General features: G+C 69.8%; 6 protein-coding genes across 6 annotated transcripts; 3 read left to right on the forward strand and 3 right to left on the reverse strand.

Moving 5' to 3' along the window:
• Window positions 1–759: 759 nt before the first annotated feature.
• On the forward strand, window positions 760–2,608 carry V1510DRAFT_411830 (fungal-specific transcription factor domain-containing protein). The gene has a single exon (XM_066932969.1). The coding sequence runs from the start codon at window positions 855–857 to the stop codon at window positions 2,565–2,567; it is 1,713 nt and encodes a 570-aa protein (XP_066790634.1). The 5' UTR covers window positions 760–854; the 3' UTR covers window positions 2,568–2,608.
• On the reverse strand, window positions 2,551–4,024 carry V1510DRAFT_411832 (terpenoid cyclases/protein prenyltransferase alpha-alpha toroid). Its single transcript, XM_066932970.1, has 2 exons — window positions 3,063–4,024; window positions 2,551–3,031 (listed from the first exon to the last, which is right to left on the reverse strand). Exons 1-2 carry the CDS (start codon window positions 3,885–3,887, stop codon window positions 2,585–2,587), a joined length of 1,272 nt encoding a protein of 423 aa, XP_066790635.1. The 5' UTR covers window positions 3,888–4,024; the 3' UTR covers window positions 2,551–2,584.
• A 530-nt stretch (window positions 4,025–4,554) lies between these two features.
• Window positions 4,555–5,826, reverse strand: V1510DRAFT_411835 (GNAT family N-acetyltransferase). The gene is made up of 2 exons (XM_066932971.1): window positions 5,366–5,826; window positions 4,555–5,296 (listed from the first exon to the last, which is right to left on the reverse strand). Exons 1-2 carry the CDS (start codon window positions 5,758–5,760, stop codon window positions 4,726–4,728), a joined length of 966 nt encoding a protein of 321 aa, XP_066790636.1. The 5' UTR covers window positions 5,761–5,826; the 3' UTR covers window positions 4,555–4,725.
• A 179-nt stretch (window positions 5,827–6,005) lies between these two features.
• On the reverse strand, window positions 6,006–8,971 carry V1510DRAFT_289874 (uncharacterized protein). The gene is made up of 2 exons (XM_066930663.1): window positions 7,291–8,971; window positions 6,006–7,255 (listed from the first exon to the last, which is right to left on the reverse strand). The coding sequence occupies exons 1-2, from the start codon at window positions 8,848–8,850 to the stop codon at window positions 6,296–6,298; spliced, it is 2,520 nt and encodes an 839-aa protein (XP_066790637.1). The 5' UTR covers window positions 8,851–8,971; the 3' UTR covers window positions 6,006–6,295.
• A 1,149-nt stretch (window positions 8,972–10,120) lies between these two features.
• V1510DRAFT_441091 (uncharacterized protein) lies at window positions 10,121–11,047 on the forward strand (the record flags this gene model as incomplete). The annotated part of the gene is made up of 1 exon (XM_066935625.1): window positions 10,121–11,047. A coding segment is annotated over one exon (876 nt), but the record flags the coding sequence as incomplete, so codon positions are not given.
• A 782-nt stretch (window positions 11,048–11,829) lies between these two features.
• On the forward strand, window positions 11,830–14,639 carry V1510DRAFT_428529 (uncharacterized protein). The gene is made up of 2 exons (XM_066935268.1): window positions 11,830–12,281; window positions 12,314–14,639. The coding sequence occupies exons 1-2, from the start codon at window positions 12,123–12,125 to the stop codon at window positions 14,597–14,599; spliced, it is 2,445 nt and encodes an 814-aa protein (XP_066790639.1). The 5' UTR covers window positions 11,830–12,122; the 3' UTR covers window positions 14,600–14,639.
• Window positions 14,640–14,667: the final 28 nt, after the last annotated feature.

The raw sequence follows: 14,667 nt of genomic DNA on the forward strand, positions 1-14,667 counted from the left end.
ACGACTACGAGCGGCCGGAGCTGTACGCGTCCCCGTACGCGCGCGCCCGCGGCCTGCCGGCGCTGGACTCGCCGGCGGGCCTGGGATCGCCGCGGCCGGCGGGCACGCCGGCGGCCGAGCCCGCGGGCACGCCGGCCGCGTCGCCGCCGCGCGAGCCGCTGCTGGGCCTGCCGCCGGCGCCGCCGGTGTCGGCCGGCGTGCCCATGCGCTCGCTGCCCATCACGCTGCTGTACGACCAGGCCGCGCCCGCGCCGTACGCGGCCGCGCCGATCGCGCCGGCGCCGGCGCCGGCCCACCCCACGTTCTTCCCGAACGAGCAGCTGACGTTCGGCCAGGAGGCGCCGTCGTTCTCGCTCGACACGTTCGACCTGTCGCTGGCCGACCACTACGCCTGGCTCTTTGGGTCGGACATCATGGCCGACTCGCTGCCCGCGCCGGCCGAGCCGCTGATCGAGGCGCAGCCGTGGCAGGACCCGCTGGCGCCGCTGCCGCCGCTGGCGGGGCCGCTGCTCGAGCCGCTGGCGGGCCTGCCGCGGTCGCTCGAGCCCGAGCCGGGCCGGGCCGGCCCGGCGCCGGCCGCGCAGCTGACGCCGCCCGAGTACCTCTCGATCGCGCGCACGTTCACGCCGCACCCGCCCGAGTCGGACCTGCACTCGGCGGTCTCGGAGGTGCTCCCGGACGTGCTCGTGCGCATGCTCAAGGTGCTCGAGAACGTGCCCGAGATCTCGGGCGACCACCCGCTGTTCTCGCTCAGCGCGATCCAGTCGTACCTCTCGCTGTACTGGGTGCACTTCAACCAGCTCTACCCGATCCTCCACCGGCCCACGTTCGACCCGTCCGCGGTCGACCCGGCGATGCTGATCGCGATCGTGACCATCGGCATGGCGTACTCCAACATCGCGGGCGCGTCCGACCTGGCGATCACGATCCACCGCAAGTTCCGCAACATCGTCTTCCTCATGATCGAGGACCAGCCGCACGTCCAGCTGTGGGTGCACCAGACGCTGCTGCTGACCAACTACTTTGACAAGATGCTGGGCTCGACCGTGCAGTACGACATGAGCCAGTTCTTCCACGGCACCAACATCGCGCTGATGCACTTCTCGGGCTACCTCAAGGGCACGTCCGAGCCCGCGTTCATGGACGAGCGCAGCGGGCGGCACCTGCGCACGGAGCAGCAGTGGAAGGAGTGGGTGGTGTACGAGACGACCAAGCGCACCGCGTTCTTCGCGTTCATCTGCGACACGCAGCACGCGACGCTGTTCCGGCACTCGCCCATCCTCTCGGCGTTCGAGGTCCGCCTGGAGCTGCCGTGCACGGACGCGTGCTGGGAGGCCTCGTCCGCCGACCAGTTCTTCCAGGCGTGGGAGGCGCAGACGCAGCTGTACGGCACGCGCCCGGCGTACGAGCCGCGCGCGGCGGACGACGACCGGCGCCCGTCCGTGTCGACGTCGGCCACGACGTCCGCGGGCTCCACCGGGCCGCCCGGCGGCGCCATCATGATGCTGGGCTACCCCGACCCCAACCCCGACAAGGCGCGCCCGCCGTTCCTGCACTCGCTCAAGCGGCTCATCCGGCCGACGTCGATCCACGCCAAGGACCCCGACTTCTCCCAGCACTCGCAGTTCTCGTGCCTGATCCTGCTCCACGGCCTGCTCTCGATCTGCTGGGACATGCAGTGGCGCGGCCTGCTCGACATGGGCATCGTGTCCAAGCACCGCATGACCGAGTTCAAGTCGCGGCTCGCGGCCTCGTTCGACAACTGGAAGTCGTACTTCGACTCGCAGCTGCGCAAGTCCAACCTGCCGTCCATCACGTCCGTCGTCACCCACAACGCGCCCGCCGACGGCGCGTTCATGCCCGCCGGCCACTTCATGAACAACTTCAAGGGCAACTCGCCGATGCTGTGCTCGAACTGGGCCATGTACCAGCTGGGCCTGATCGTGCTGCACGTCGACACCATGAACCTGCGCGTCAACGCGGGCTCGCCCAACGTGCTTGGCCGCAAGATCCGCGACGTCGACCGCGAGATGTGCAACCGCCAGGTCCAGGCCTGGGCGCGCTCCGAGGACGGCCGGCTGGCGACGCTGTACTCGGTCCAGTTCATGATCCGCATGGCCGAGAACGAGCGGCTGCTCGACGCGGCCGTGCACATCCCGTGGTGCGTCTACCTGACGACGCTCACCATCTGGTCGTACGAGATCTGCCAGGGCACCAACCTCGTGCCGCCCCCGGGCACCACCAAGCGCCCGGCCGACGGCACCACCAACGACAGCGCGTTCCACGACTACCGCCAGCTCGTCACCGACCGCATGCGGTACAAGACCGACGCCGGCGTCAACGTGCCCAACGCCAAGACCGACGCGGTGACGTACCTGCGCCTGCTCAACGAGCGCCTCAAGTCCCCGGCCCTGGAGGCCCAGTCCGACGACGGCCAGCGCAACATGCGCAAGCAGATGGTCGTCGGCCTCGTCGCGTACTCGGTCTCGTTGCTCGTGCCCATCAAGTGGGGCTTTGTCGTCCGCGGCTGCGAGGTCCTGGCCAACATCCTCAAGGAGTACGACTGAGCTGTATTATAGTGTATCTATAGGCCCTGAGCCGCAAAGAACCGCTGCGCGCGCGCCGCGCAGACCGCCGGCACGCACAGCACCGGGTTGAGCACGCCCACGGCGTTGCCGGCGTCGACGGCGACCCCGGCCGCGGCCGCCGTCCACCCGAACGCGGGCCCGAGGCCGAGCATGGGCGCGTACGCGTACCGCGTCTGCGCCGCGCTCAGCCCGGCCAGCGCGTAGCACGTGTGGTACAGGTCCGCCGACGTCGTGGGCTTGTCGCGCAGGCCGCCGCCGTCGTCCTGGCAGCACGCGAGCACGTACTTCTGCAGGTCCGCGCGGCTCCAGGCCACGGCGTGGCCCGCGGCCTCGACCAGCCCGACGCTGCCGCCGACCCACCACGCGTAGCACCCGTCCACGAGCTTGTGCGTGCGCCCCGAGAACCCGCCCTCGGGCGCGTACTGCCGGCCACCCAGCCACCGCTGCCGTCAGCCGCGTCCGCCCGCCACTTACCACCAGCGCCGGCATGTCCACCAGCCCGCCGAGCTCGGCGGGCGGCACGAGCACGCACAGCGCCGCCAGCGCGCAGAACGTGTACCCGCCGTGCGCCTCGTCCCCGGGCGCGCCGCCAAACCCGCCCTCGTACGTCTGGCACGAGGCCACCCACGCGGCCGCGCCGGCCACCAGCTCCTCCGTCAGCACGTTGGCCAGCGCGGCCACCGCCAGCGCGCAGTACATGGCGCGCACGTCGGCCTCGCCGCCCACGTGCATCACAAACGACCCGTCCGCCTGCTTGAGCGCGCGCAGCCACCGCAGCAGCGCCGCCCGGTCCACGCGCGCCCACGCACTCTCGTCGCCGGCAATCGCCAGCGCGTTCATGGCCGCGTAGCACGGCGCCAGGTGCGCCATCTGCCCGTTGCCCCCGGCGAACCCGCCGGCCGGGCTCCAGCACGCAAAGACGCTCTCGACCGCGCGCGCGCGCAGCTCGGCGTACCGCACGCTCGGATACGCCGCGTAGTGTGTCCCCCGCCCGCTCGCAAACTCGGGGTCCAGCGTCGCCAGCGCGTTCAGCGACCAGAACAGGATCCACGCCCGCGACGCGTCCAGCGTCGTGAAGTAGCTGGGCAGCGTGTTGGTCAGCGCGCCCAGCAGGAACCCGACGTGCTGCGTGCGCGCCAGCGCCGGCAGCTCCACGCCTCCGGCCACCGCCCGGCCCCGCACCAGCGGCTGGCACACCGCCGCGGTCTCTTCCTGGCTCTCGGTCGTGACCGACCGCAGCCCGGGCCGCAATGCCGGGGCGTCCGAGTGCAGCTCGTTCGTGTCGACGTAGACGTCCATGGCCTCGTCCTCGCTCGTCCAGTCCGATCCGTCCGTGTCTGGGCCTGCCGGACTCGCTTGCCTGCTCGCCCGTGTGCTCGATCGCCCGCTGCGTCCGGCGTCTGCTGCGGATCCGGTGCGTCGCTTGAACAGCGGCATGCTGCGGGCTGCGCTTGTTTGCGGTTGTGGTTAGGCGCCTGTGCCGCACGCGGTGCGGCGTGAGCCGCACGCTCTGCGGCTCAGCACCGCCCTCTCTCTCGTCGCCGTTCTGCGTGCCGCCGGCGCGCGTCTGCCGTCCGTCTGGCGGACCTGCCGATCTGGCACTTGTCTGCGTCGCACGATCAGGCCCATAACGCGCTACAACGATGAGCCGTGGAGCTACGGTACTACAGGCTACCGCGCTCTATATACTGTGCACAGTGTTACACAAGAGACTCGGTCGGCATGACGCCAGGCCGCACAGAGAGCGGCTCAAATTTCCTTGTACGGCAGTCTCGGCGGACCCCGGAGCCATGTCCACGGCGGCGGGTCGTGCATAGTCACAGGGGGCCTCCAGCGGCGCTCCGCCGAGGGCGGCCGCGCTGGTGAGCCGCACGGGATGCGGCGCGCGCCGCACATCATGCGGCTCATCTCGACTTTGCTTGCCGGGCAGCCACCTCGGCGGAGTCGCCGCTAGAGGCACGTGCAACGGCAGAAGAACCCCTGGAGGCGTCCGGGATGGTCGCGGCGCATGCGAGCCGCACGAGATGCGGCGCGCGCCGCACATCGTGCGGCTCATGCACGCTCCCCAGGCAGTCCCTCGGGTGAGTTGCCGCCGGAAGCCCGTCAGGCTCCCAGAATACCGGGCACAGATCTATTATCAGAAGCCGGCAAAAAAGGCCTGGCGAGTTACGCGAACGAGCGCCGCACGTTTGTGCGGGAAATCAAACTCCTTAAGCTTCTCGAACCGAGACGTGCGCTCGAGGTAGCCGATGACCTTCGCGTTGTCGGCGCGGGGCTCGAGAAAGACGTGGTCGGTGCGGAGATCGGTCAGGAACAGGTAGTGCGTGACCGAGGGCATCCAGGCCTGGACCAAGTGCGGACCGCGCAGGGCCGGGTTGCCGACCAGCAGGTGGAAGCCCATGTCGTGGGGTCCCGGGGCCGCGAACGGCGCGAGGCGGTCCTCGGCGGCGTAGTAGAGCTCGACGTAGAGAAACTTGACGCCGTCGAACGAGCCGATGGCCGGGACCACGTGGCGGTCGGCCAGAATGCCCGTCAGGTACGCATGGTGCTTGTCCATGTCGCCGGCCTCCTGCCAGAACGCGTCGACGCGGGGGTCGTTCATCCAGGCGTGGAAATCGGCCAGATCGGCGTTAATGTCGGCGACGTGCAGCGTAAACGTCTTGCCGACGGCCGGCACGAACCGCGAGTAGAGCAGGGCGCCCTGCGGCGGTCGCGGCAGCCGGGCGGGCGTGGCCGGCGAAGACACGAGCGAGGCAGCCGCCGCGGCCGGGCGCGGCTCGGTCCAGCCGTAGTCGGCGGGCGAGGTCTGGAAGAATGCGGACCGGGTCGCAAAGAAGGCACCGAGACCGGGGTCGAAGAGCAGGAACGATTCGGTGCCGGCGAGGCCGGCGGCCGCGTAGACGTCCTCGCCGGTCGTGGGCGCGCGCACGACGAGCGTGGCGGCCGCCGAGGTCTCAAAGGTCGTGTAAAGCAGCGCCCAGACGGCCTTGGCCGACGCCGCGCCGGCCAGCGTGAGCGTGGTGGTGGCCGCGTCGGCGGCCGCCGTGAACGGCACGGACTCGCCAGCCACGACCAGCGTGAGCCCGGCCTCGGACTCGGTGACAGAGACGGGCTCGCCGCGCGGAAGAGTGAATTGGATCGCCATGGTGTCGCGAGATCCTGCGCTGGCCATTTAACGCGCTGTTGGCAGCGCTAGCACGGTTTGGCCCCGGATTCACTAAGAGAGGCCGACATCGGCAGCAGGCCTGGCCGGTCTGCGCGCCGAGCCTGGCAGCGGACCGGCCGCAAGGCCGGGCGGCGGGAGGGAGAGGCAGGAGGGCGGTGCGCCGCACACGGTGCGACCGACGCGCCGCATATCGTGCGGCTCAATACGGACGCCGCACTCCCTGCGGCTCAAACAGGCGCCGCACCGCGTGCGGCTCAGCGCACGCCCTGCTCCAGCTGCAGCTTTAATACTTTATTAAATTGGCACAAGGTATAACCGTTCTTTCGTAACCATAGAATACATATCATAAGGCAGTAATCAAAAAACTGTGCGGCAATAAACACATTATGAGGAAGAAAACGAAACACCGATATTTTTTAAATTTCCCAGCCAGTCCGTTGTGCAAACCAAACTTCCTTGCAAACTCAGAAGATCTAATTGAATACTCGTTCAGCGTCTATGTCCGCCCGAGAGCGGCGGGTTGTTGTAGCATCGTCCGAGCTTAGATCACGTTGAGCTGTGTGTCCATGTAGAGTCCGCGGCCGCGGTGGGCGCGCATCAGGCGGCGCAGGGTCGAGTCCCACTGCATCAGGCTCTCCTCGTTGCGCATGCGCATGTTGAAGCTGCCCGAGTCGTTCTCGCCCTGCCAGTAGATCGTCAGGTAGTACGCGTTGTCGTAGCTTGTGATGTCGCCGCTCGTGTACTTGGCGGCCGGGTTCGGGATCGTAGCTGTCGACGTGGTGATGTACGTGATGTTGGCAATGTAGATCCGGCCCTTGAGAATGAGCGGGCCGCCGCCGACCTGCGCCGCGGCCGGCCCGACCGGGGCCTGGCCCTTGCGCATCGTGGTCGTCAGCAGCTTCTTCTTCTTGGACTGCGACGCGGCAGTGTGCGAGCCCGAGCCGCGCGACGACGGGGGGACCGACGCGGCGGCGGCGACCGTCGGCGCGGACGGCATCGGCGCCGAGATCGACGCCAGCAGGTTCGACGAGCTGCCGGGGTTGCTGTCGCGCTTGCCGATGTAGTCTTTGATCGAGCCCGAGCCAAAGCCGTTGCTGGACCGGTAGCTGGCCGCGGCCGACATGGGGCCGCCCGGCGCTGTTGCCGAGCTGCTGCTGCTGCTTGGCGGCGCCATCGCGCCGCTGCCGGCAGCCGCGCCGCCGGGCACCGCCGGCTCCTCCTTGCAGCAGAGCACAATGTTCTGGAACAGGTACACGTGGTACTCGCGCATGATGTCGCCCTTGGAGACGTGGAACATGCCGTCGTACAGCAGCGCGCCAAAGTCCTCGATCCGGTGGCCCTTCCAGTCTTCTATCCGCTCGCACAGCGACTGCACCTTGGCCACGTTCTCGATCTTGCGCTGCGTCTCGTTCACACGGTCCGTCACGCGCTTGATCGTCTCCTCGCCCTGCAGAAGCTCGGAGAAATTTGGGTCCGTTCGCGGCGTGGCCTTGATCAGTTGCTGGACGTCAGTCTTGGTCGGTTGCGCGCACTTACCCGCATCAGCAGAGGGTATTTACAAAGGCGCTGGATTGGCTTGATCAGCAACGACTGCAGCTCATACGTCGGCTCGATCATGTCCTTGAGCGCCATCAGCTTCGGCGTCTCCTTGAGGGCCAGAGTGGCCGCATACTGCTGCTGCGACGCAAACGTCTCGTAGACGGCAAACGCCGACTCCATCGTGATGAAGAGCATGCCCCACCGCTGGCGGTTCAGCGGCTGGCAGGCGTTGGCCTCCACGCCGACGAGGAATCGCCGCTGGAAGTCGACAAGAGTGTTCAGGTTAGGGAAGAGGTAGTGAATCGTGTCGGCCGAGACGATCTCCTGGGCCTGCAGGGCCTGCATGTACTCCTGCAGGAGCTCCAGGTCGCGCACGTACGTGCGCTCGGTCCTGAGAATCTCCTCGACGACGGGCACACGGCTGTCCATGACTCCGGAAGAGCGGGACGAGTCGCGGGCAGACTCACCGCCAGCGTCGGCGCCATCGGCGCCGTCCGCGTAGGCGGCTGCGGCCGCGGCCGGGTCCTCCTTAGACGGGTTCAGCGACTCCCACGAGTTCAGCACGAGGCCGACTGTCTTGGTGACCTTGAGAAGGTCTGTCGTGTCGTCCGAGAACACGTTCATGATCGTGAAGAGGTCGTCGTCCGAGTAGCCCAGCTCGGTCTTGCAGGCCTGGACAAACTCGTAGACAGCCTTCTTGCAGGTCTTGATGTTCAGCGGCGCGGCTCCCGGCGCCGTCGGCGGCACGTTCAGCGGCTTGCCCAGGTTGAGCGCGTTAAAGAGCATGCACAGGCCGGAGCCCTGGCGCAGGAACCGCCAGAGCTGGGTGACAGGATCGACCGCCGGCGGCGGGGCCGCTGCGACGAGCGTGCCACCCGAGAGCGGCGTCGGCGGTGCGTCCGCGACCGGCGCGGCGACAGCGGTACTGTCGGTCACGTTCGACGACGAGGTCGACGACACGGACGACGAGGTCGACGAGCGCGACATCTCAAAGTACGACGGCGAGAGTGCAAACGACGGCGAGTCGGTCGGCGCCGCGTAGAGCGCCTGCGTGAGCAGGGGTGTCAGGCCCGGCACGCGGTTGAGTCGGTGCACGAGCGAGAGCGCGACCTGGAAGAGAGAGCTGCCCGACGAAGCCGGCTTCATCGAGAGAAAGGGTGCAGTGTTTGCGCACATCGAGATCGGGGACGACAGACATGTATGAGCCGACGTCGACGAGGCAGACGACCGGTCCGAGACGGAGGACGCGAACGAGCCTGTGGACGAGGCCGAGACGACGGTGGGCGCCGTGGCAGCTGCGGGCGACGGCGCGGAGCCGGTATCTGCGGCAGGGGTGGCCGCGCCGCTGGGCGGCTGGATGTCCGAGGGCGTCGGTGGGGGGATGTGCAGGTGCTGGATCCGCGGCTTGTGCAGGCCCTTGGGCGGCGGGCGAGACGCGGTGGCCGGCACGGACGGCACGGGGCTGACGGGGGCGTTGGTCGAGTGCGAGAGTGACGAGAGCGACTGTGACAATGATGAAAACGAAAAGTGGAACATAGGATTCGAGGGCGAAGTCATGGCAGCCAGCACTGTCGGACACGAGCAGACGGCCGAGCCAGAGAGGCCGGGTATATAAGCACCGCGGGCTAGGGCGCCCGGATGTCTTCAAACGAACGGAACGACGAATAGTCGGCCGGGCGGTGCGGGCACCGGCGGCGGGCGCTCGGGCGCGGTGCGAGCGTCGGCTGCGCTCGAGATTGCAGGCACCGACCGAGGGTGGTGCTCGTGTTGGCGGGCGCGAGCGTTTCGTGCCCGTCTATTCATACACGGCGGGCCGTGCGACTATTGATTGCGGGCGGCGGCCGGGCGGTCGGAACGCGGGCTCGCCTGCGGCGGTCTTGGCTGGGTGGTCGCTTGCGCTGTTCGCCGGCGGAGGACGCCCTGCTGGTCGCTGGGGCTGTTGGCGGCTTGCTGCTGCCCGCGTGCGGACGTCTGCTGGGCCTTGTTGATGCTGCGTACTGCACACTTGCTCCGTGCGCGAGGCTGCGCTTGCCGGCCGGGGATATCGATAGAGGGCAAGGAATGGGGACTGGGGACGGAAGAGAGACGGCCAGGGATTTCAACCACCGTCGAGCGCGTCGCACCGGCCGGTCTCCGCTAGGGCGAGAACAAAAAAAGGGATGGAGGTTAGGAGAACACGACGGCCGGCGGCCGAGCATGCAGAACAAAAAAAGGGGCAAGCGCAGTGTGGAATTAAAGTAGAGAGTGGCGCTAGTGCAAACTATGCATTAGCTGGGTTCCATGCGGACGGCGTGGTTATGCCGGCTAACCCGAGTTTGCCGTCATGCAGCAGCCGGTAGCTGCAACCTCCGCACGCGGCAGGGACGCGAGTGAGGCAGCGCGCGGCGGCGGCATGGGACATCGGCTAGCTCCCCCCGGCCTAGCCCGTGCCACTCTGGTGGAAGAATTGCGCTCGGTCGGTCGCACTACGCCGAACACGGACGGGTTGCACGGGTTTCGATCAATCTGTCTTGGCCGTGCAGGATCCGGCGCGCAGTGTCTTGCCAGGAGAATGGGAGGGTGGGCGGGCCCGGCCGCAGGGGCGCGTCCGCGGGCGGCCCCGGGAGCGGCCATGCCGGCGGCCGGCTGGGCCGGTGCCTCGGCCGGGCGACCGTGACGGGGCGCCGGCGATGGCCGGTGGGGAGCGGCCCAGGGGGGAGCCCGTCTGCGGCCGCCGGCGCGCGACGCCGGCACCACGGCCGGCGCGAAACCAGGTCGGCGGTGCGCCGGCCCCGTGCTGCGCGGCGTGCGCCGGCGCCGGGACGCCTGTCTCGCGCGGCCGGCGCAGTCTGCACAGCGGCTGACGTCTGTAACCGGGGCGGTTGCAGGTTACAGACCGCCCGCAGGTCACGCGGCAAGGTGGAGCGTACGCAAGGGCAGTTGCCGCTGGTGGCGCGCGGGCCGGTCGCGAGCAATGACGCGGGCCATGACGCGCCTGGCGGGGCGTTGGCCGTGTCTCGCGGCCGGCCCGCCGCCGGATCTGCGACAGCGCGGACCCTCGCCATGGCCACGCCGCCGCCGCCGTGCCCGTGGAGCCGGCCCAGCCGGCGCGGGCGACTGGCGTCCAGCGGCACGGGTCCGCGGCTGCTGCGCCCTAGCACGCGCACGCGCCGGGCCGCCGGGCGGCCTGTCCCCGCCATTGACCGGCGATTCCGCGGGCCTGGCACCGGCGTGCCCGCCGCCACGCTGCACGGTCTCCAGGGCACCTAGGGCTCTGGGGCTGGCCGGCGCGGCGGGGCCGCCATCGCCCGCGATCGGCCGCCATCGCGCCCATCGCCGTTGCGCCCAGGCACGACTGGCGCCGCCCGCGTCCGCGACGCCCGGACCGGCTGCGGCTGTCAGCCCGCGGCCGCACCGTGCGCAGCCCCACGACCGCGATCGCCGGCGAACACGGCGGCCTCACGGTCGGGTGACGCGTGCGCGACCTGACGACTCAGCTGCAGCGCGGCCCATGCGGCAAGGCGCTGGGCCGGCTCGAGTTCTGGAAGCACCGCCAGCCGCCGTCGGCCGCCACCACATGGGCGGCCACGGCCAGCTAGACTCTAGTCGTCGAGCCGCTGTTACCCTCGTCTTTAGCGTAGCGGCCGCGCGAGCTGCCCCAGAGCACGCCAGCCGGCGCCAGCAGGCGCCAGCATGCGCCGGCGGCCTGCCCTTACATCAGTAGCGCTCGGTAATGCTGACCGGCTTGGTGCTGCCTGTAACGGTCGCGGCGACGCAGGCGGCCAAAAGAGCAGCTTGGCACGGCCGCGTACGCTGCTGCCGGCCGGGCCGCGCTGTGCGGCGCGATCTGCGCTGTGGCGGTGCGTGCCTGGCGCCACCGCGTGCGCTCAGCGCCACGCCCCAACGGCGGCGGCGAACGCCACAGGGGCTGGCGGCGCGGTCCGGCGGGGGGCCGTCAGCCACTCGTCGGCGGCGACGGATGCTTGTGCCGGCTGCGTCGCATGAAGCTGCGGCGGGGCGCGACAGACCCGCACCGCCGCGTGCCGCCACGCACCGCCGCGCCAGACAGAGCCAGGCACCGCCACGTGCGGGCGCGCACCGCCACGCGCGTCCGCACCAATCCGCCGCCGGCCCGCCGTGCCCCAGCCGTGCGCCGGTGGAGCCGTCATGCTAGGGGTGCTTTGCCGCCGACTGAAGTCACCGACAGTGCGCTTCCGCCGGGCTCTGCTAGCACTGTCGCCTATAGGCCGGCGGGCTAGCGTGCACGAGCTGTATTGTTGTGCGCCGAAACCGGACGCAACGCACCTCCCTTGCTGCTGGCGCGCGCTAGACGCGACGCCAGTGCAGGACCGGGCCGGGACGCACGCGGCGTCCATGTGCCGATAGAGTGCTCCGGGCCCGGCGCGGCCGACACCGGGCGAGTACGCGCCGCAACACGTGCGGCTCACGTGGCCCGCGCGGTGCGCGTACGCGACGGCACGCCGCCGGCGGTCCGCCCGGCCGGCGGCGGTGGCGCACGGGCCGGCGAGCCGGATCCGGTCGCCGGGCGGCGCGGCAGCCGGCGCCCCGACGCGTGCGGCGCTAGGGCTTGCGGCCCGCGCGCGGATCAGGGCTGACCCCTAATTAATTAGGGATTAGGGGTTGGGACCGACGCACCGCGTGTGTCAACACCGCCGCGACCGCGAACCGCAGCGTACACGCACCCCCCGGCACGCCCCCGCTCGGTCCTGTCACTTTCTCTGGGCCCGCAAGGTTGCGACACCGCCCGTCTGAGATCCGCGCTGTGTGCCCGGCTCCTGGACCCCGCCGAGGACCCTGTCGCTCCTGCCGACGTACTGTATTCTCCAGTCATGTCTGGCACGCTTGCGCCCGCGCCTGTCGCGCTGCCGCTGCGCAAACCCGACGCCAAGGCCGCTGTGGCGGCGGCCGCTCTGGACAAGGCCCTGGCCTCGGGATCGGCGGCCGCCGGACGGATGCTGACCGTGGCCGAGCTCGACGCCATGGCTCTGGTAAGTGCACCCGCCGGCTGTGCTGACGACAGTCTGCGTCCGTGCTGGCCGCCCAGATCGAGTCGCAGTTGCGCGAGCGCCGCATGCACAACAAGATCGCGGCTGCGACAGCCGCGCTCGACCGCCTGGGCCTCGACCTGGACATCGCCACGCCGGTCAGTGCCGTGCCAGAGGCCTCCGGCGACAGCGCCTTGCTGGCTCGCACGCTTGCCGACGATACCATCACCACCCAGCAGTCGCTTATTGCGACCCAGCAGACCCAGCTCGAGCATTACCAGGCCGTCCTGGCGGCGCTGCCGGTGGACGTGCTGACGACGATCGAGTCTATCGTGGCTGCGACCAACTGGGAATCGGCCCCGGTCGCGACCCTGGACAGCCCCGCGCTGCTGGGCCGGCTATACACTACATACGTCGAGAACGACACGGCGCGACGTGCTGTGGACCGTGCGCTCGAGACGCTGGCCATTCCGGCCGCGGACCGCTCGTTCCTGGACAAGACAAACGTGCTGCTGGGCGAAGTGGGTCGGCTGCACAAGGCGGTTGCGGCCGCCGAGGCCGCTGCTGAGGCTGCCGCCGAGGCTGCGGCCGACCGCGGCTCTGCTGGCCGATCAGTCGACCGCGACGAGCGCGAGAGCGACCGCGAGCTCGACCCGAACGCCGAGATTTCACTGACCAAGGACTCGATCAACTCGGACTACACGATCGCCACAGACGCCACAGACGAGACCGAGGTCGATATTGCTGACCGCGAGGTCCTCGAGACCGAGCGCGACGCACTGCTGGCCGAGCGCGACCGTCTGAAGGACGCGCTGGCGGCGCTGGAGCAGGAACATGGTGCCCTGGTGGGTGAGGCCGGCGACATGCGGGCCCAACTTAGCCAAGCCCAGGAGCTCAACCCGCCCCGCGAGCTGCCGACGCCGCAGTCGGTCGCCGACGAGCTGGCCGAGCGCGAGGCCGTGCTGGCCGAGCGCGAGCAGCAGCTGGCGGTCCGGACGGCGGCACTACCGGAGCGCGAGGCAGCTCTGGCGAACCGCGAGGCAGCAGTCCTCGAGCTTGAGCAGGAGCTTGCTGCTCTGGGCGACGCTCTGCCGGAGCGCGAGGCTGCGCTGGCTGACCGCGAGGCCGCGCTGGCCGAGCGCGAACAGGACGTGGCCATTCGTGGGGCCGAGCTGCCCGAGCGCGAGGCTGCACTTGCCCGGCGCCAGACGGAGGTCGAGACTGCTTCCGCAGGGCTGCTGGAGCGTGAGGGCGCCCTAGCCGAGCGCGAGCACGAGCTGGCGCTGCGCACGGCGGCCGTGCAAGCACGCGAAGACGCTCTGGGCGAGCGCGAGGCCGTGCTGATCGAGCGTGAGGCCGCGCTGGACGCGCGCCCGGCCGGCGCAGAGCGCAGCCTGGCCTCGGACGACACCGGCGGCGTCTCTGAGCAGCACGCACGCGACCTGCAGGAGCTGGCGGGCGTCAAGGCCACGCTGGCCAGTGCGCAAGCCGAGCTTGGGGCCCATGCCGACGCGCACATGCAGGTGCGCCAGCAGTTTGAGCTCACCGCGGCGTCTGCACGGCAGCTGGAGGCGACGGTGGCAGCACTGCGCAGCGAGAACGCGGCGCTGACGGCGGCGCTGGCCCAGGCCCGGCAGGACACCGAGGCCCGGGCTGTCGGCAGTACAGCCGCGCCGACGGACGCAGACGACCTGCGCGCCCAGGTCTCGACACTGCAGCAGCAGATCTCGGCCCAGACCGAGCAGCACGCGGCCGAGTTCACGACCATGCTCGAGCAGAACGCCGCGCTCAACGAGAAGCTGGCCGAGCTCGAGTCGCGCAAAGCAGGCACGCCGGTGACGCCGACAGCGCCGTCGCTGCCGCCGCTGCCGAACCGCAACTCGGTGGCGTCGCTCAACATGCTGTTCAGGGCACCGGCCTCGCCCACGACCGCGCCCGGCGAGTCGGCCGAGGCGCTGCAGAACAAGGTCGCCAACCTGCAGCTCGAGCTCAAGGGCTTGCTGTCGTCGTACGAGATCCTGACGACCGAGGCGCTCGAGCACGAGACCGAGCGGCTCAAGTACGAGCACGAGATCGAGGCGCTGCGCGAGCGCAACCACGGCCTCGAGGCGCAGGTGCTGGAGCACCGCGTCGACAGCCTGGCCAGCGAGCCGATCGAGCCCGGCCGCGAGAGCACGAGCATAGCCGCGCTGCGGCTCGAGTTCCGCAAGCTGATTCACGAGGTGCGCGATGACCACGCGAGCATGCTCAAGGCCGAGTACGAGGAGCGCAAGCGACTCGAGCGCGTTGTCCGCGAGCTCAAGAAGCAGCGGTTCCATTAGCAATATTTTGGAGACCGAGCCGCACGGCGTGCGGCATATAGCCGCAGCGTAGCCGCCCGCGGGCCATC

This window comes from Dipodascopsis tothii (assembly GCF_038497935.1).
Source record: "Dipodascopsis tothii strain CBS 759.85 unplaced genomic scaffold V1510scaffold_5, whole genome shotgun sequence".
NCBI lineage: Eukaryota > Fungi > Ascomycota > Lipomycetes > Lipomycetales > Lipomycetaceae > Neoaidaea > Neoaidaea tothii.

Excerpts from the sequence above, each read along its gene's own strand:
- V1510DRAFT_289874 (XM_066930663.1), bottom strand. The coding sequence starts at position 8,850 with ATGACTTCGCCCTCGAATCCTATGTTCCACTTTTCGTTTTCATCATTG. Across the intron at positions 7,256-7,290 it reads AATACCCTCTGCTGATGCGG|CAACTGATCAAGGCCACGCC; the intron begins GTAAGTGCGCGC and ends ACTGACGTCCAG.
- V1510DRAFT_428529 (XM_066935268.1), top strand. The coding sequence starts at position 12,123 with ATGTCTGGCACGCTTGCGCCCGCGCCTGTCGCGCTGCCGCTGCGCAAA. Across the intron at positions 12,282-12,313 it reads AGCTCGACGCCATGGCTCTG|TCTGCGTCCGTGCTGGCCGC; the intron begins GTAAGTGCACCC and ends TGCTGACGACAG.
- V1510DRAFT_411830 (XM_066932969.1), top strand. The coding sequence starts at position 855 with ATGCTGATCGCGATCGTGACCATCGGCATGGCGTACTCCAACATCGCG.
- V1510DRAFT_411835 (XM_066932971.1), bottom strand. The coding sequence starts at position 5,760 with ATGGCCAGCGCAGGATCTCGCGACACCATGGCGATCCAATTCACTCTT. Across the intron at positions 5,297-5,365 it reads GCCGACTACGGCTGGACCGA|GCCGCAGGGCGCCCTGCTCT; the intron begins GCCGCGCCCGGC and ends GCTGCCGCGACC.
- V1510DRAFT_411832 (XM_066932970.1), bottom strand. The coding sequence starts at position 3,887 with ATGGACGTCTACGTCGACACGAACGAGCTGCACTCGGACGCCCCGGCA. Across the intron at positions 3,032-3,062 it reads TGGACATGCCGGCGCTGGTG|CGGTGGCTGGGTGGCCGGCA; the intron begins GTAAGTGGCGGG and ends GGCTGACGGCAG.